The 20164-nt window shown below is 42.9% G+C and overlaps 2 protein-coding genes across 2 annotated transcripts in view; one reads left to right on the top strand and one right to left on the bottom strand.

The window, feature by feature from the left end:
• pkp2 (plakophilin 2) overlaps positions 1-20164 on the bottom strand; it is a 46434-nt gene that overhangs the window by 6309 nt on the left and 19961 nt on the right. The window contains exons 8-13 of the mRNA XM_079494769.1: positions 13602-13779; positions 10038-10155; positions 8123-8284; positions 4864-5040; positions 3784-3937; positions 1672-1864 (exon numbers count right to left, since the gene is read on the bottom strand). Of these exons, the coding sequence (XP_079350895.1) occupies positions 1672-1864; positions 3784-3937; positions 4864-5040; positions 8123-8284; positions 10038-10155; positions 13602-13779 (982 nt within the window). The remainder of the gene's footprint in view (positions 1-1671; positions 1865-3783; positions 3938-4863; positions 5041-8122; positions 8285-10037; positions 10156-13601; positions 13780-20164) is intronic.
• On the top strand, positions 2648-3718 carry LOC306916311 (kelch domain-containing protein 3-like; the record flags this gene model as incomplete). Its single annotated transcript, XM_079494145.1, has 2 exons — positions 2648-2735; positions 2958-3718. 2 exons carry the CDS (start codon positions 2648-2650, stop codon positions 3716-3718), a joined length of 849 nt encoding a protein of 282 aa, XP_079350271.1.

Genomic DNA, 20164 nt, shown 5'->3' with positions numbered 1-20164 from the left:
ACGTCATTAGACTTACTTACATCATGGGACCAAAGCTTGCTGTACGTCATTAGACTTACTTACATCATGGGACCAAAGCTTGCTGTACGTCATTAGACTTACTTACATCATGGGACCAAAGCTTGCTGTACGTCATTAGACTTACTTACATCATGGGACCAAAGCTTGCTGTACGTCATTAGACTTACTTACATCATGGGACCAAAGCTTGCTGTACGTCATTAGACTTACTTACATCATGGGACCAAAGCTTGCTGTACGTCATTAGACTTACTTACATCATGGGACCAAAGCTTGCTGTACGTCATTAGACTTACTTACATCATGGGACCAAAGCTTGCTGTACGTCATTAGACTTACTTACATCATGGGACCAAAGCTTGCTGTACGTCATTAGACTTACTTACATCATGGGACCAAAGCTTGCTGTACGTCATTAGATTCTAGACAAGGGGTTTTCAACCCTTTTCATATCAAGTACCACCACAGAAAATATCTGGCTCTCCAAATACCACCATAATAACTTTTCACGTCAAGGACCCCAAAAAAATAAATGTATTTGGCCGTGGCGGACCCCCGTCTAAAATATGTTGTTCCAGGGACCTCCCAGAAGCAAATATTTAAGTTAAAAACTGTGAAATAATATATATATATTCAATGATTTGCACACATTTTCAAGATTTTGAAAATGAGTGCCACGCTATGACCTTGTAAACAGCCATAGCCACTTGCTCAAATGTGCTCAAATGTGCTGACCTCATCACATTTGTGATGATGGCTATGGCTGTTTTTAGCCCAAGGAGTGTTTTTTGTGCAAAACAAATGCTTGGAATGGATTCAGAATCATGAAAACCTCCTAGTTTGACACGTCACATGCTACTGAAAGCAGAATGAATTTTAGGGTGTTTTTTGTTTTTCCCTTATAGGCAAGGCATTTGGCCTACAACAACCTAAAACATTATAATAAATGTAATACTAGATAAAGACAATTAATTTAAATAAGGGTTTCGGCGCTCGGCCCATGCATAAGGCCTACAGGGTTTTTGTTTCCTTTGTATGTGTATATTGATAGGTATGGTATGCTATGTTAGGTTCTGCTATGTCCCTGTTTTTTTATTCTATCGTATCTATTTATTTATTATTATTTATCTTTCTCGCTATGTCATTGTTTTTGGTTGTATTTGTCTTTATGTTGTCCTAAGTGTTTTTTTGTTTTGTTTTGTTGTTGTTGTTGTATCTGTATGATTACACCGTGGTGTTCACAAAAAATAAAAATATAAAGTATAAAAAAAAGAAGAAAAAAAAAGAATTAATTTTAGGTAATTTTGCCTTATTGTGCCTTAACATGTTTTTGATGGTGGCCATATGGATTTAGGGCTCTCATGAATTTCCCCTGCATTTTTGCGAGGTACATGGGGGCTCAATTTGTTTAATAACCTTCCTAGATGACACATCCATTGAGAAATGGACCTTTGCTCTCCGCGGTCACGGAACTGCCGTAAACGACCCAACTTAATTGGCTATTTTTCCAACAGCTAAAGTTTTAAAATAATGGTTAAAAGTGCTTAAAAGCTATAAGGCAACACAGATGCGTTCCTCGGGTCTAAATGGGTCAACAGTGAACATAAGCGTGTTTCTAGCAGCTTAGCACTCAGAGGTGAGATGACCGACCCGCTGTCCTTGGTGCTGATGTTGATGACCTTGGGCAGCGCGGCGTGGTTGACGATGGCCTTGACATTGGCCGTGTCGTTCTGGCTCAGGTTGGTCAGGATGTGGCACAGCGACACCGTCACCTCCGTGGGGAGCTCCGTCCCCGTGTCCGAGTTCGGCAACATGCCCACCAGCTCCGGCAGCACCTGTTTGACTTTAGAGCAGGGAGAGAAAAAATTAAATAAATGATGACATAGTCATATTTGTCAGGTGAAACAAGCGCCGTCTCCGTTGTGTTCTTGTCTTTGTTGTGTTCTCCCCCCCCCCCATATTATTATTATTTTTGTAACGTGTATGTTTCTGTGTCACAACCTCGCGGCCATTGTTTGTGTTCGTTTCCGACGTTCTGTTCGTGGTTCAATCACTGTGTTTTCTTATGGCTTTGCTGCTGTCCATGCAGTTAGCTCATAACATTAGCAGCTAGCTACTTGTCGCTTCGAACTGTGGTCTTAAGCCCTAACCACACCAAAGGGTCACATGCAACTCCTTGGGTCCAAACGGTTGCAAGGAGTTAACGCTAAAACCGTCTCGACCCTTTGGTGTGGTTTGGGCCATTGCATTCCATGCGTTGAATCACTAGGGTCAACATGGGTCAACGTGCAACGAGACATATCACACCGCAGGGACAACGCTAAAACCTTATAATAATAAGGTTGATCTAATATAAGATCAACGGGCATCGTCTTCCTTGATTGGTCAACCCAAACCATCGGCTTCACGGATTGGACAAACTTTGCGTGGTGTTTGTGCCTCTGAACAAATATAAGTAAAGACGCATAATATTCCACGCATTTACACATCAGGACTTGACCAATAGTATAACGTTGTCCAATAGGATACCATTGACCAGTAGGATACCATTGACCAATAGGATACCATTGACCAATAAGATACCATTGACCAAGAGGATTTATCCACTGTGGTACTGCTGTGAGTAATGTTACGCTGGGCGGTGCATCTGAGAGGACCAGGAACAGCCAATCAAAGAGCTGTGACAGTGAGACACTGTGTGTACTCCTTTGGAGGTGACGAGGATCACATCAATGTGATCCGCACATCAATGTGTGTTGAAGACGTGCACATCAATGTGCACGTCTTCAACACAGTGTCTTTGACCTGGAGGAAGTTGACCCCAGTGACCCCTGGAAGAGGAGAACGCCACCTTGAGGTTCCCTCCAGGCGCTACGGCCACACAGCTGTGTTGATAGAATATAGTGTCTACCTCTGGGGGGGGCGGACTAACCAAGGTTACTGCAACGTGCTTTATGCATTTCATGTCGACGCCCACACATGGTTCAAACCACAGGTTTCTGGGACCGTTCCAGAGGGGAGGGGGAACCACTCAGCCTGTATCTTGGGGACGCTCATGTTTCTCCATGGAGGATCGACCCAGACTGGATGCACTAATGACATCTACAAGTTGGACACCAGCACAATGGTCTGGGCTTTAATCAACACCAGAGGAACCACACCTCCTGTTTCAGAACTTCACTCTGCCACCGTCATCGGGACAAAGATGTTTGTATTTTGGGGCTGGAGGTGGTGGGATCAGTACAACAGCACCAGAGTGTTTGACACAGAGACTAACCACTGGATGAGCACACCTTCTACACAGCTTCTTCCAGAAAGATGCTATGGTCATTCAGCCTTTACCTACAATGGAGAGCTGTACATATTTGGTTGCATTAATGATAAGCAGTTATTCCATGATCTGTGGAATCTGTGGAAATTCAACCCAGAAACCTTCTCCTGGAAGAAGGTTGAGCCCAAAGGGAAAGGCCCGTGTTCAGGGAGGTTTAATTTGTGCTGTTGCATGGTGGGAGATCGTATGATCCTCTTCGGAGCAGGCTACAGCCCAGTGGACGTGTTTATCTTAGACTTCAGACCTAGCCTCAAGACATTATGTAAGCTAGCAGTTATTCAGTACGATCTGGATCAGTCTGAACTCCCACACAACATCAGGTGGGAACTGGCAGCCATGACTACCAAAAATTATGTTTTGGGTTAAAGTACAACGTTTGGGTCAATAGGACCTTCATCAGGCATAAAGAGTAGTGCTCTCTCTGCGCTCACCGATGTCGGCGTGGAGCTCCCTGTAGCGCGACAGGTTCTTCAGCAGAGACACACACATCCTCCTGACGTCACTCTCTCCATGCTGGAACATCCTCTTCACCTGATGAAGACCGTTCTCTCTCTGGACGATGGTGTGAGCGATGGCCTCAGTCACCTGACCACGCATGGCACACACACACACACACACACACACACACACACACACACACACACACACACACACACACACACACACACACACACACACACACACACACACACACACACACACACACACACACACACACACACACACACACACACACACACACACACACACACACACACACACACACACACACACACACACACACACACACACACATCCCCCCCGACTGATTTATGGAGTCTTTACCGAGGCTTCCAAATATGAACACAAGCAGTTTACATTTGTAACCAAACTGTATAATAGCGATGCGACACATTGTGAGCAATGCCGATCTGCCATTTTTAAAAGATTATTATACATTTTAAATCTTTAATTGGGACATTCTGCACAATTATTACATTTACTTTTGGTACTTTTCTTTTTTCACCCAGTGTCAATCTAATGTAATCCTGGGCTCTACACTTCCTCTGCCAACCCAGGGAGAGCAACGGACTGTCCCCATGCTTCCTTCTATGCATGAGGAGTCCAAACCGCTTCTTTTCATCTTGCTGATCAGGGGGAGGTAGTTTAGAGACCAGGATTACTGCATGTTTTTTGTGAGGGTACCTACCCTAGGGGACACGGGGAGAGCATGTGAGGGTACCTACCCTAGGGGACACAGGGAGAACATGTGAGGGTACCTACCCTAGGGGACACGGGGAGAACATGTGAGAGTACCTACCCTAGGGGACACGGGGAGTACATGTGAGGGTACCTACCCTAGGGGACACGGGGAGAACATGTGAGGGTACCTACCCTAGGGACACGGGGAGTACATGTGAGGGTACATACCCTAGGGGACACGGGGAGAACATGCAAATACGACACAGAAAAGCCCTTTCGCCAACCCCACCTAGACACTTTTAAGTAAACCATGCGAGTATTTTCCCTACCCGTCCGTTTCCAGCAGTGATGTTCTGCAGCGCTCCCACGGCAGCCTCCTGGGTGCACTGGCGCCCACTACAGGCCATGAGGGACAGGTACATCCTCACAGTGATGGGACTCCACAGCCACTCCATGCCACACGGGTTGGGCCTCTCCTCCAGCAGAGGGCGCTGGCGCTCCACCTTCTACCACCAGCAGCAGCAGGTTCAGTCATGCAGTGAAGACAGGGGATATTAATACAATCTGCAGTGGTGGAAATAGTACTCAATTTTACAGTAAGTAACAGTATCAATACCGCAATGTAGAAGTACTCAATATGTACTTGAGTAAAAGTATTTGTATCAAAATGTACTTAAAGTACCAAAAGTAGAAAGTACTCATTGTGCAGAATGTGCCATTTCAAGTTTTCAAATGTATACAAATCTTTTGAAAATAGCAGATCTACAAGCTCACAATGCGTCGCATCGTGATGCATTGTGAGCTTGTAAATCGGCTATTTTCAAATGGCCGAAATGTATATAGGGTTGAAGTGGTTAAATGTATGTTTTGTAATAATGATCAAAATCTACAAAGTAACTTGTAGCTAAAGTTTTCAAATACATTTAGTAAAAGTACAATATTTGCATCCGAGATGTAGTGGAGTAGATGTGAAAGTATTGGAAACTGGAAATACTCATGTGAAGTACAAACACCTCAAAATTGTACTCAAGTACAGTACTTAGGTAAATGCACTCATGGTTACTCTCCACCACTGCCAATCTGTTTGTAAAGGTGGAGTGACAACAACACGGAGGCCGTCTACAAAAAGGGACAGAACAGACTGTACCTCCTGAGGAGGCTCAAGTCCTTTAACCCATTTTGAGTGGGAACCCCTTTTGGTGTTAGCATTAAGTTATGCTTTAGCTATTGAAAAATAGCAGATCTACAAGCTCATAGCGCGCCACCGAGTGGCGCGCTACAAGCTTTTAGGTCTGCTATTTTAGAAAAATCGTGAAAATGTGGCACAAATCTTTGAATATATATTCTTTCAGAGCCAACGTGTTTAACTCAAATCTTTGCTTCTGAGGGGTTCCTGGAACAACATGTTTTCAGATGGGGGTCGGACGGTTGGTGGCCAATTACATATCATTTTTGGGGTCCTTGACATGAAATATTGACCACCACTGATACAGAAACATGAGGTATTTCAGAAAACTGTCAGAATTTAGAAGACATTTTTTAAATTTCGACGTCAGGCCTAAATGGGTTAATGTGTATAGCAGCCGCAGGCTACTGAAAATGTTCCATCAGTCCGTTGTAGCCAGCGTTCTATTTTACGCAGTGGTATGCTGGGGTGGGGGGGCATTAAGGCCTGGGAACTGAACAAGCTCAACAAGATCACAAAGAAGGCCAGTTCTGTGGTGGCCTCAGGATGGAGGGGCTGCAGTCAGTCAGTCAGTCAGTGGCAGAGAGGAGAATCAGGGACAAACTGATCTCCATGCTGGCTAACTAACCCCTCACATCCACTCTATGGTGACTTACAGGACAGAGTGAGCACCTTTAGTCGCAGGCTCACCCTCCCTCCGAGAATGAACACAGAACGGTATAGACTCTCCTTTCTGCCAACCGCCATCAGACTATACAACACATAAGAACTCCCCCAACGCTTATGGTCATGTGTCTGAAGTCTTTGGTCTTGTTGTGATTATGTCCAGTTGTGTCCAATGTGTTTTTCTGTCTGTTTTTCTATTTTTACATTTTACATTATGAATTAATTAATTAATTCCTTTATTGCAGACTCAGGGTCCATAGAGAAACATACAAAATACAATGTACATCCAATACAAAAAGAAAAGAAAAGTCCAAATGTACATGTTAGACAGGCATCTGTGACAGTTATAAATAAAGGATTTTAAGCCAATGTTTTCTAAGGCTAGAGGAGTATCTAGTGCAACTTTTGACAGGGTTATTTATACTGACGATGATGCTATTCACAGACTCATCCAAGCGACACATGAATCTATGCATTAAGTTCCGGAGAACAGCTTGAAATGTTTTGACTCTTGCAGCCACAAACATTTCACTTGCACTGCACCATCTAGGCTTTTTGAGTAAAATTCTCATGGCATCATTATGCCATGAGATTATGCTGCTGTAACGTATCAATTTCCCTGCGGGGATAATAAAGTACATCTCATCTCATCTCATCTCGTTCCCTGTCTCTGAATCTGTGACAGCTGCTGAAAGTTGGGGTGCCATTAATAACCCTATGCAGTCAAAATGTAAACCATTTAGGGGTTTTGTCTTAATTCTGAATCCGTTGAAAGCATTTGTTTTGCAAAGAAAAATACTCCTTGGGCTAAAAAACGGCTTTTCCAAATGTGATGACCTCATCACATTGGTGATTTTCGTCGACTAAAATCGTATGATATTTAGTCGACTAAAACTAGACTAAAACACTAAAACATTTCGGCTGACTAAAATGTGACTAAAGCTAAATGAGATTTTTATTCAAAAGACTGACTGAAACTAAATCAAAGTGTGCTGTCAAAACTCAAAACCAACGCTGATCCATGGGGTAGTGTACCTCTGTGATCTTAGCACTGGCTGAAGTAGCCTGCGTTCCTGGTTCTCTGGCGGGACTGTCCTACCGCTGTGTTGATTTTGACAGCAAATTTCGATTTGTGTTAGTCTATTGAATAAAATTCCATTTAGTTTTAGTCATCTAAAATGTTTTAGTTTAGTCTGGTTTTAGTCAACTAAATATCATAAGAATTGAGTCGACTAAATCTACAGTTGATTTAGTCGACTAAAATGTATTTTGGCGGGCCTTGATGCAGTCGTAATGACTGATTTTACACTACGCAGATCTACAAGCTCACAACGTTCAGCGTGCAAACCAAGTGTAAAATGACTTAGAGTGGATCTCTTGTCCAGTTGTCCACTAGTCCCTTCCTAACATTTTAGTCTAGTTTTATTTGTTGACGAAATTGTCAATACATTTAGTCTTAGTTTTAGTCATCGTAGCTTAGTTTTCATGTAGTTTTTGAGTGGTGTAAACCACTCCTACAACTGGCTTTGTTAGTCTGTGCAGAAAAAATGAGCATGGTTGCTATGTTCACCCTGTTCACCCGGGTGTGATTTCATTACGTCAGACATGATTTCATTACGTCAGACAGGCTATATAATACCTTACACCACTCAGTTCACACAGGTGTGATTTTTTAGTTTTCGTCAGTGAAATTCGTCATGGTATTAGTCGACGACATCAACACTGGTTCCTCCTACCTCCGTGATCCTAGCACTGCGCTGGCTGAAGCAGCCTGCGTTCTTGGCCCTGGGGGCCAGGCTCAGGCGGGACTGTCCCAGGTCGCTGAGGTATTTCTGGGGAAGCTCGGCCTCGATCTGATAGGACAGGTTGTGGAGGATGCACACGCAGTTCTCTATGGACTGGAGAGGAGACAGAGGAATTAACTCAAGTAAAATAATTGTAAAAGAAAGCCATCTTAACATGCAGACGTTGATCAAAATAACAATTCTTCTACATTGTGTAGACTTCTTGTAAATTAAGTAATGCAGATGTTTAACAATAATTTAACTCTTGAGATCTTATGTAGTTTTATAATGTACCTTATCATCTGGTTTGTAGTTTTATAATGTACCTTATCATCTGGTTTGTAGTTTTATAAATGGTTTGTAGTTTTATAATGTACCTTATCATCTGGTTTGTAGTTTTATAAATGGTTTGTAGTTTTACAATGAACCTTATCATCTGGTTTGTAGTTTTATAAATGGTTTGTAGTTTTATAATGAACCTTATCATCTGGTTTGTAGTTTTATAAATGGTTTGTAGTTTTATAATGAACCTTATGATCTGGTTTGTAGTTTTATAAAGAACCTTATCATCTGGTTTGTAGTTTTATAAATGGTTTGTAGTTCTATAATGTACCTTATCATCTGGTTTGTAGTTTTATAAATGGTTTGTAGTTTTACAATGAACCTTATCATCTTGTTTGTAGTTGTCTCCACCAGGCCGAAGGCATGGGGAGAGAGTATGTTTTGCACTCCGTCCGTGTGTCCGTGTGTGTGTGTGTGTGTGTGTGTCCGTCCGTCTGTTACCAGCTAATCTCCGGCACCGTTAACCCGGTCGATGCCAAACTTTGCACACACACTCCCTGGATGCCAACAATGAACCTCTGCCCCACATTTTCCAGAACGGCCTGTTATAGCGCCACCATGAGGCAGCTTTTCACATTTTTTACCTAAAACTGCACCGATCTGCGTGAAACGTTGCATGCACACTCCCTAGAGGCCAAGGACAAACCGTTGACGTGCATTTTCCGCATCTGCCTTTTATAGCGCCACCAGGAGGCCGACTTTTGTAAAACACATTTTTTGATATTACTCCTCCAGATTCTGTCCAAAAATCTCACAAATCGTTACACACTATCTCTACGGTCATGTGCTCAAGTCAGATCTGTCCGATATTTCATATTCCATCCTAATTGGCTATAATTAGCTTTCACAGTTTGCAAGATTGCCCCGTTTTGAACAAAAGCCTCAAATCATGAACGCAGCATGCAATTTATGTGAAATCTTTCACACATTTAGCGCCACCAACAGGTTGATTTTTGCAAAACACATTTTTGGAACAAAATGCCTCAAAAACATGTTTATATTAATCCTAAACATTTTGCCAAACATCTCATCTCACACAGTCCTATCCTCCTGGTGGAGACCTGTGCCCAGAAGGGCACTTTTTCTAGTTTTATAATGAACCTTATCATCTGGTTTGTAGTTTTATAAATGGTTTGTAGTTTTATAATGAACCTTATCATCTGGTTTGTAGTTTTATAAATGGTTTGTAGTTTTATAATGAACCTTATCATCTGGTTTGTAGTTTTATAATGTACCTTATCATCTGGTTTGTAGTTTTATAAATGGTTTGTAGTTTTATAATGTACCTTATCATCTGGTTTGTAGTTTTATAAATGGTTTGTAGTTTTATAATTGTACCTTATCATCTGGTTTGTAGTTTTATAAATGGTTTGTAGTTTTATAATGAACCTTATCATCTGGTTTGTAGTTTTATAAATGGTTTGTAGTTTTATAATGAACCTTATCATCTGGTTTGTAGTTTTATAATGAACCTTATCATCTGGTTTGTAGTTTTATAAATGGTTTGTAGTTTTATATAATGTACCTTATCATCTGGTTTGTAGTCGGCGATGGTCCGTCTAACGTAGTAGACCAGAGAGTCGATCAGATTGTCACATTCTCTCATGGCTTTACGGCCGTCCGGTCCAGCCGAGCTTACGTTTCTGAAGAACAAAACAAAAAAAACAACACTGTCAAAATCACTAGGAAACGATTTGTTCATTTATTCTCGTTAAATCATAGTGATCAGCCAGTAAACCTAGACGTCCTAACATTATAAGCTAACACAGAATAGCCCCCGGAGTATAACGATCATAACACCAATCAACATGTGTGGTATTTACAACAAGCGCTCCTACATCATTTATATGATTATAATTACAGGGCAGAACCCATTTAGGCCTGAGGCCGATTCTAAAAAGGCATTCTAAATCCTGAGCTAAGTTTTCTGAAAAACTTCAAATATGTATATAGCAGCATAATTATTTTTACATTTTTGAATACTGTACATACTGTACAGAACCCAAAAATCAAACGCCATTAACAATATAGAGACAATATGACGTAAATTACACATTATGACGTACATTTTCCCTTCATTGTCAATGCGTTTACTACGTGTATGAACAATTTAGTCTTTTCGTTGTGGTTGCTAGGAGACCACTCCTCCTCCTCCTCCTGCTATAATAAACACTGTTTTCCAAACTAACAAACAAAATGAACTCAGTGGGGGGGGGGGGGGGGGGGGGGGGGGGCACAAGGCACTCTGAGAACCCATAAATATATATAAGCTATATAGACATATATTTCCTATTTATCCACATATATGAACCTGAATATAGCATATATATGCAGCATAGGCTATATTCTGCATATACTTATATATTGGCATAATATGTTAATATATTTAAAATAAAACTATAGCACCACCAATACCCTTTTCATGTTGCGCACCCCCTAGAAGGCGCTCGCGCACCACAAGGGGTGCAAGCACCACAGTTTAGGAACCACTGGTGTCAAAAATGATATCCACTTTTGTCAGGGTGCAAGATTATGTTTTTCACTTTTCTCCATGTCATGACTGAAACTAGAAAAAGTGCCCCTCGGGGGCACCAGGATAATAGCGTTTGTGGTGTTTGGAAAAAATGTGTAGGAGTAATATGAACATGTTTTTGTGCAATAATCTGTCGTCTGGTGGTTATATACCAGGTGTGCGCGCACGCACACACACACACACACACACACACACACACACACACACACACACACACACACACACACACACACACACACACACACACACACACACACACACACACACACACACACACACACACACACACACACACACACACACACACACACACACACACACACACACACACACACACACACGATAGGTGAGAACGGGTTTGCCGACGTGCTAATCGGGGGACCATTGAAAACAAAGGCAGCTTGCGTGCTGTGGTTTGCTACTAACAGAAATTTGCATGCACAAGGGCTGCCAAAGCAGGCTATCTTTTGTTGTTTTTCCACCCCCTCTCTTCGACGTTAGACTGGGCAAGCTCTAAACTGACTGGACAGAGACAGAGGCACGTAACAGTGTATTCGATCTCATTGCTATGTAGAAAGTGTACCGATTTGGGTGATGTATGGATAAAATATGTACCAGTAATCTACAGAAATGTGTTTTACTAAAATCTGCCTCATGGTGGCGCTATAACCAGCAAATGTGGCATTTCTTCCTCGGCCTAGTAGGAATGTGTGTGCATAATTTCACGGAAATTGCACGCTGTGTTAATGATTTGAGGCATTTTGTGGGAAATGGACAAATCCTGCAAACTTAGGAAGGCAATCTTAGCCAATGGGGATGGAATATGGGGAAGCGGACCGGTCCGTATTAATCACATGACTGTAGAGATAAGTGTATAGCGATTTGCGTGATGTATGGATAAAATCTGTACGAGTATTATAAAGAAATGTGTTCTGCTAAAATCGGCCTCATGGTGGCGCTATAACAGGCCATTGTGGAAAATGTGGGGCAGAGGTTTGTCGTTGGCATCGATGGAGTGTGTGTGCACAGTTTGGCATCGACCGAACCAACAGTGCCGGAGATTAGCTGTACACACACTGACGGACGGAGTGCAAAACATACTCTCTCCCCATGCCTTCGGCCTGGTGGAGACAATAATATCAGATTTTATAGAGGGGGGGGGGGGGGGGGGGGGGGAGTCAATGCCGTATCGTATGGCTTTTCCTTCCTCCACAATAAGACGATTATTTCCAGCGGATTTATCATCATCAAGCTGTCACAGAGCTGTACTCTAAGGATGTCTCAGACTACAGTGGGCATTCTCATCCTGTTTATTTGCATTCCAGACATACTGTAGGGGCTCTAATAAGGGTTTCTGTATCTCCTAAATGGCAGATTATGCACTCCAACAGGATTCTGACAAGGGCATTTTAAAACTAACACAATGGCGACAGATTGTTCACTCCCTAATAACGCAGTCTGACTGCATGCAGAACAACTATAATTAACCAGGAGAAAATGACTACCTCCTCAGCCCACACTGTTAGGGTTTTAATAGCTCAGTTCCGCTTGTTCACACTATTATGAAATATCCTCCTTATAATGGAAAGTGTCAGAAACACGGCCTGTAATTTTGACAACAGTGCCGTGTTTGGGCACGCATGCAAAGTAAACACACGTGCCCACACACACGTGCCCGCGCCCCCACACATGCGCCCGCCCGCCCGCCCCACACACACACACACACACACACACACACACACACACACACACACACACACACACACACACACACACACACACACACACACACACACACACACACACACACACACACACACACACACACACACACACACACACACACACACACACACACACACACACACACACACACACACACACACACACAATTAGAGAAACATACTAACTACAATATAACAAAGTAATGGGGAAATGTTCTGCGACGCACTGCATTTGGACTCAGGTGTGGAGCCCAAGCCCCCAGTAAGGCTCTCCAGCGTTGAGGCCCTAGTGGTAAGAGCGGGGACTGCAGGCGGACACGTGGAGTTATGACGAGGAAACCCTGTGCATCTGGGCTTTCGCTCCGGTTCCTTTTAATACTCTATGGTGGAGCCACAAATCTGCTGGTTCTCACGTCAAATCATGGACACCTGGTCAATGTAAAACTAACTGGTAGCCCCTCCTATGCCCTGCTTTGTGGGTCTGTGTGAACACAAACATTGGCTTGTGATTGGCTGATCACTCCATAGCGGTGATTTGATTGGCTGAACAAAGTACATATTGAAGATAAACGTGGGGGCAGAAAAGTGAAGACGCCAAAAGAGATTGGTCGGAATGACTGTTGTGATGATTTGATTGGCTGAGCACGGAATGTGATGTATATGATTATGTATGATGATAAGAGTGCCCCTCACTTCACGCGGGTGTGATTATTTTAATACAGAATGAGACATCGGCTATCGGCCATAAGAGCAATTAATTATATCGGATATCGATATCGCCCAAAGTGTCTCAATGGGTTCATCCCTATACAGTGTCCCCGTCCAGCCGTACCTCAGGCAGCCCGTGGCGTTGTGGAAGACCTCTGGGTCGGCCAGGAGGTCGTCCTTGGGGTTCTCCCCCTCGGAGATGCCGGAGCAGGGAACCAGGACGATGCTGGTCAGCACGGACAGGGCCTCCCTGGACAGGTGCTCCTTCAGGAGGTCATGAGAGGACAGGTTCCATAACACACCTGATGAGAGAACAAGAATCATGAGACCACAGGTTCCACACCTGAGACAGAACAAGAGTCATGAGACCACAGGTTCCATAACACACCTGGGAGAGAACAAGAGTCATGAGACCACAGGTTCCACACCTGAGACAGAACAAGAGTCATGAGACCACAGGTTCCACACCTGAGAGAGAACAAGAGTCATGAGACCACAGGTTCCATAACACACCTGGGAGAGAACAAGAGTCATGAGACCACAGGTTCCATAACACACCTGGTGAGAGAACAAGAGTCATGAGACCACAGGTTCCACACCTGAGAGAGAACAAGAGTCATGAGACCACAGGTTCCACACCTGAGAGAGAACAAGAGTCATGAGACCACAGGTTCCACACCTGAGAGAGAACAAGAGTCATGAGACCACAGGTTCCACACCTGAGAGAGAACAAGAGTCATGAGACCACAGGTTCCACACCTGAGAGAGAACAAGAGTCATGAGACCACAGGTTCCACACCTGAGAGAGAACAAGAGTCATGAGACCACAGGTTCCACACCTGAGAGAGAACAAGAGTCATGAGACCACAGGTTCCACACCTGATAGAGAACAAGAGTCATGAGACCACAGGTTCCACACCTGATAGAGAACAAGAGTCATGAGACCACAGGTTCCATAACACACCTGAGAGAGAACAAGAGTCATGAGACCACAGGTTCCATAACACACCTGAGAGAGAACAAGAGTCATGAGACCACAGGTTCCATAACACACCTGAGAGAGAACAAGAGTCATGAGACCACAGGTTCCATAACACACCTGAGAGAGAACAAGAGTCATGAGACCACAGGTTCCATAACACACCTGAGAGAGAACAAGAGTCATGAGACCACAGGTTCCATAACACACCTGAGAGAGAACAAGAGTCATGAGACCACAGGTTCCATAACACACCTGAGAGAGAACAAGAGTCATGAGACCACAGGTTCCACACCTGAGACAGAACAAGAGTCATGAGACCACAGGTTCCACACCTGGGAGAGAACAAGAGTCATGAGACCACAGGTTCCACACCTGAGAGAGAACAAGAGTCATGAGACCACAGGTTCCACACCTGAGAGAGAACAAGAGTCATGAGACCACAGGTTCCACACCTGAGAGAGAACAAGAGTCATGAGACCACAGGTTCCACACCTGGGAGAGAACAAGAGTCATGAGACCACAGGTTCCATAACACACCTGAGAGAGAACAAGAGTCATGAGACCACAGGTTCGTGTCCACAGTATGCGTTGCGTCCGCGTGCGGTTAGCGTTATGTTAGTGTTTGGGTAGGGTGTCGGACCAATGACTGTCGGACTATTGGTAATGTATGTCGGAAAACACATGCCTGCACATCCCTTAATCCAGAGCGATTTACAGTAAGCAAGAACACCACATGGTAATACGTATGTACATACATCCAAACAGAAAAGTCCTATCTGATTGACAGCCCATACATCCAAACAGAAAAGTCCTATCTGATTGACAGCCCATACATCCAAACAGAAAAGTCCTATCTGATTCACAGCCCCATACATCCAAACAGAAAAGTCCTATCTGATTCACAGCCCCATACATCCAAACAGAAAAGTCCTATCTGATTCACAGCCCCATACATCCAAACAGAAAAGTCCTATCTGATTGACAACCCCATACATCCAAACAGAAAAGTCCTATCTGATTGACAACCCCATACATCCAAACAGAAAAGTCTTATCTGATTGCATTAAACAACGTTAAACTCACTTTGCCACTTGATTCACCACTCACTTTATGCATGCACATGATTATTTCGTTTTTCCTTTTTCCATCACAACTTAGTAGTCATGTAGTTAACCCCAACTGTCCCACACTACTTATGTTACGTGACAAATATCTTGCCCGGCTTCCCGCCCTGACTGAGATCCATATAATGTCCTAGTTTTAATTTAAACGAGTACGCCATAAAGAGTACAGCCATATACAGTATCAACACGTTCCAACAAACATCATCAAGAATGAAGAGAATACGTTCATTATACAGAACTTTGTATAGAACTTAATAGCTTCTCGTAGGTCACTGGAGATGTTGCTCATTCAGGAATTTGTTTCTAAGGTTCTGCAGTAAAGTTTAAATAGTGTTTTCCTTTTCCTCATTGAGAAGGACGGTTCCGTCACAAGGTCACGTAGCGTCTTCTCTCCGTCATAAAAGGAAAGTGAAATGGTAAAAGCGTACTGTACATTTTTTAAAGATTAACTCCGCTTTATTGGACAGTACAGTGGACCAGCGGTGGTACATTTTGTACTTGAGTAAAAGTATCAATACTGCAATATAGAAATACTCTGTTACAAGTAAAAGTCCAGAATAAAAAAAATTACTTGGGTAAAAGTACAAAAGCATTGGTATAAAAATGTACTTAAAGTACCAAAAGTAGAAAGTACCGCAGAATGTCTCATTTCAAGTTTTCAAATGTATAAAACCATTTGAAAATAGACGATCTATTACAAGCTCGCTATGCAACACGTTGTGAGCTTGTAGATCGTCTATTTTCAAATGGCCAAAAAGAATATAGGCCTGAAGTGGTTAATGTATGTTTTGTTTATAATCCAAATCTACAAAAATAACTAGTAACTAAAGCTGTCAAATAATTGTATTGGAGTACAATATTTGCCTCCAAGATGTAGCGAGGAGTAAAAGTAAAAGTATTGGAAATTGGAAAATACTCCAGTAAAGTACATAGATATTCTTTATTTATGTGTTTTTTTTTTTTTTTTAATAATTTGGGGACCCCCTAAAATAATTTGGCGACCCCCCGAGGGGTCGCGACCCACGGGTTGAGAACCCCTGGGATACACCATACAAATCATTGTTTCAATATTGCACAAGTGTACAATATATGCCTTTTTTCCCCATGCTTTGCATAAAAGATCTACTAAAGCAAAAATACCTTTCCTAAAGCAAAATTCAAGTTTTTGTCTTAATTCATCATATAATGGGCAGTAAAACAAAAAATGAATTTCATTTTCAATTTCTTTGAAAACACACACTAAACACATTCTGACCTCCTCAGGAGTACCAATGAATCTACCCGTTTCTAAAGCTAATGGTAAGGTCCCAGAATGAATCTACCCGTTTCTGAAGCTAATGGTAAGGTCCCAGAATGAATCTACCCGTTTCTGAAGCTAATGGTAAGGTCCCAGAATGAATCTACCCGTTTCTGAAGCTAATGGTAAGGTCCCAGAATGAATCTACCCGTTTCTGAAGCTAATGGTAAGGTCCCAGAATGAATCTACCCGTTTCTGAAGCTAATGGTAAGGTCCCAGAATGAATCTACCCGTTTCTGAAGCTAATGGTAAGGTCCCAGAATTAATCTACCCGTTTCTGAAGCTAATGGTAAGGTCCCAGAATGAATCTACCCGTTTCTGAAGCTAATGGTAAGGTCCCAGAATGAATCTACCCGTTTCTAAAGCTAATGGTAAGGTCCCAGAATTAATCTACCCGTTTCTAAGGGGCTGCCTTCACGAGGACGTTGCGGGCTGTTCCCCGCCTAAGTTTTGTGAACGATATAAAACTTTACTGCGTCTACATTGCGGTTATGTTAATTATGTACGACGTCCACTCGAGACCGGTAAACTGCTTCGTTTTCAAGATAAAGATGCAGTACACATGGCTGGCCTGCAGATGGCCACAAAAAAAAAGAAAAAGCTTATTCTAAAGGCTATATGAAAGCGTTGGTATTTCACACAGGTGTTGCCAAATAACTAATTATCTTGATCAGATGCGCATATGCGTCATATCAATTTAATGAGCAGAGCAGTGCTGCTTCTCTCTCTGAGTCTGCACACACTGACTGACCAGCTAAAGTGTATGCCATTGCCTACTAAACCATAATATATGACAAACCTTGGATTAATTCTTCTGAAAACAGCAGCAAGCACAAAGTAAGTGTGAGAGAGAGAGAGAGAGAGAGAGAGAGAGTGTGAGAGAGAGAGAGAGAGAGAGAGAGAGCGAGAGAGAGCGCGCCCCTTCTATTTTTTAACACGCAGCATCTCTCTCTCTCTCTCTCTCTCTCTCTCTGTGACTGTGACTGCGACGCGGTCAATAATATATAGCATAAATAATAGGCCAAATATAACACTTTCCCTCTATCTGTGATCAGCTCCTCACACACAACTCCTCTCTCGTGCATGCCTGCTCAATCTCAACAAAGGTTTGCATGCGTGCGGGCTGCAGATCGGCTATTTTTGGAGAAGAGATTTATAGACATTATGTGCAAATATAAAATAGCTGTGATACTTATATGTAAGTGGTTATGGTGAAATAAACCATTAACACTGGTTAGTTTGGAGGGGCGAGGGGACTATGACATCACCGTTTCAGCAAATTAGGCGGCATTCGCTGTACACATGGAGACGTGAAAGTCGCGTCTCCAAACTTTCCCACTCTGGAAGGTAGTTTCAAAATTAGCCGTTAAAGTCCCCCAAAACGCCGTCTCCGTGTGACAAAAAGGGTAGATCGGCTAATTACTTGCCCCAGAAACACCGAATACGTCCTCGTCTGTACAGGCCCTAAAGCTAATGGTAAGGTCCCAGAATGCAACTGTGCACAAAAAGATCTTTGACTTTTGGATACATTTTGTGTAACATAAGGTTCAGGGCCATAATTATTTTTAACAAGACGATATGTTCTTAGTTTTAGTTTGTACCATATAAATCAACAGCCAATTACAAATCAGTACAAATACCTCAACATTGTACTTAAGTGTACAGTACTTGAGTAAATGTACTTAGTTACTTTCCACCACTGCAGCAGACAACGCCAGGACAGAGAGGTTATTAGGGGAAAACATCCAACGGCCTGAGGCCATGTGATCGTACGTGTAAACAAACGCGCTCATTTAACCCACAGCTTCATCTTACGAACCCGCCGGGCCTTGTGGAAAGGAACCGGACACTTCAGAGCTCTTCAGGCACGTATCGTATAGGAGAGTAATGAAGTGCTGAGCGAGCTGGCCTTACAGGCCGACAATACAAGCACAGACACAAGACACCACACACACCTTTAGGCTGAGCTCACACCTTTCATGCAATTCTCTGCTCGTTGGATGCTCGTTGGATGCTCGTTGGGTAGTGTCATGGCCGCCCAATGTATTACCAATGGGAGTCACGTGCTTTGACCCAACATTGTGTTGTATGAGGGGGAGGGGGGGCAGTCAACACACAGCCAACCATATATCTATGCATACAACAGCTTGTAGGCGCAACATCCACCCAACGTCCACCCAACACAGAGGGTGGGGTTAACCACCAACCAATAGGAGAGAAGGGCTGTTTTGTATCCCAATGGGCGGAGTTTAGTTGTAGTCTCCTGAGCCCCGCAGAAAAGTCCGACTGGAGAGTGACAGAGCTTTTGAGAAATGATGATGTCACCGCTTATTAGCGCACATCATTTTTACTATAATTAGGTGAGAAATGCAGCTTGTGCCTGCATGGAAACTACACAGATATCTATCCAAGTGTTCATGTTTATATATCACTGTTAACAACTTTAAAACGTATTATGTTGCATCAACTGCAGTGAGCAAAGGCTCTGCTCTGCTGCATCCAATAATAAATATATCAGCCTACTAGTCCAGTGCGGACTATTTCATTTGCATTGGTGCCGAGTGCTAAGCACAACCGATTGTTTTAATTCAAAGTGGTATATATTCTGTGAAATGTTTATCGTCATTCCGTGTATCTACAAGCTCCAAGTGTTGCGTCCACATGCAGCGCGTTCCAAGCAGAGGTCCTCAAGTATATGTAAAACACTGCCAGTCCTCAGCGCAATGGCCCGTTGCGCAAAAAAGTTAAGATTTTACTTGTGTGATATTCAGATAATCTTCAACCGATTGTTATAATTCGAAGTGGTATATATTCTGTGAAGTTTATATTTTCATTGGGTGTACAAGTCATGTTTTTAATATGCCTTTATCAAATGATATAGAGAGATGGGTAGTGCCCAAGTCCTGTTAGCCATGCAGCCTATATGATCTGTGGTGCAGGCCTATACACTCTCTCAATTAGGGATTTTCCCAGAGGTTAATTTCACTGATGTGTACAACCTTTATTCAAATAGTTTAATTTGTATTGGAGTGCGAAGCTTGAACAATAGGTTCATTGCGGACCGCTACGGATAAACTGTGGATATTAACCTACCAATAAGCACCCAGGCCAAATGCCATTGCGCAGTAGCCTACACCAACAAGTCTATGCGTGGTGTGTGCATAGCCGCATGTGAAACTATATCGTGCTGTATTTTGCTCTCCATTTCATGGTCATGGTCATGCGAGGAGAGAGAGAGAGAGAGAGGGTGCAGAGAGAGAGAGAGGTGTGAATGGAATCGCATC

The sequence above is a fragment of the Electrona antarctica genome (genome assembly GCF_951216825.1).
Source record: "Electrona antarctica genome assembly, chromosome: 23".
NCBI classification, from domain to species: Eukaryota; Metazoa; Chordata; class Actinopteri; order Myctophiformes; family Myctophidae; genus Electrona; species Electrona antarctica.
Note: the sequence above shows the minus strand (reverse complement) of the source record. Positions and strands in the feature narration are given on the sequence as shown.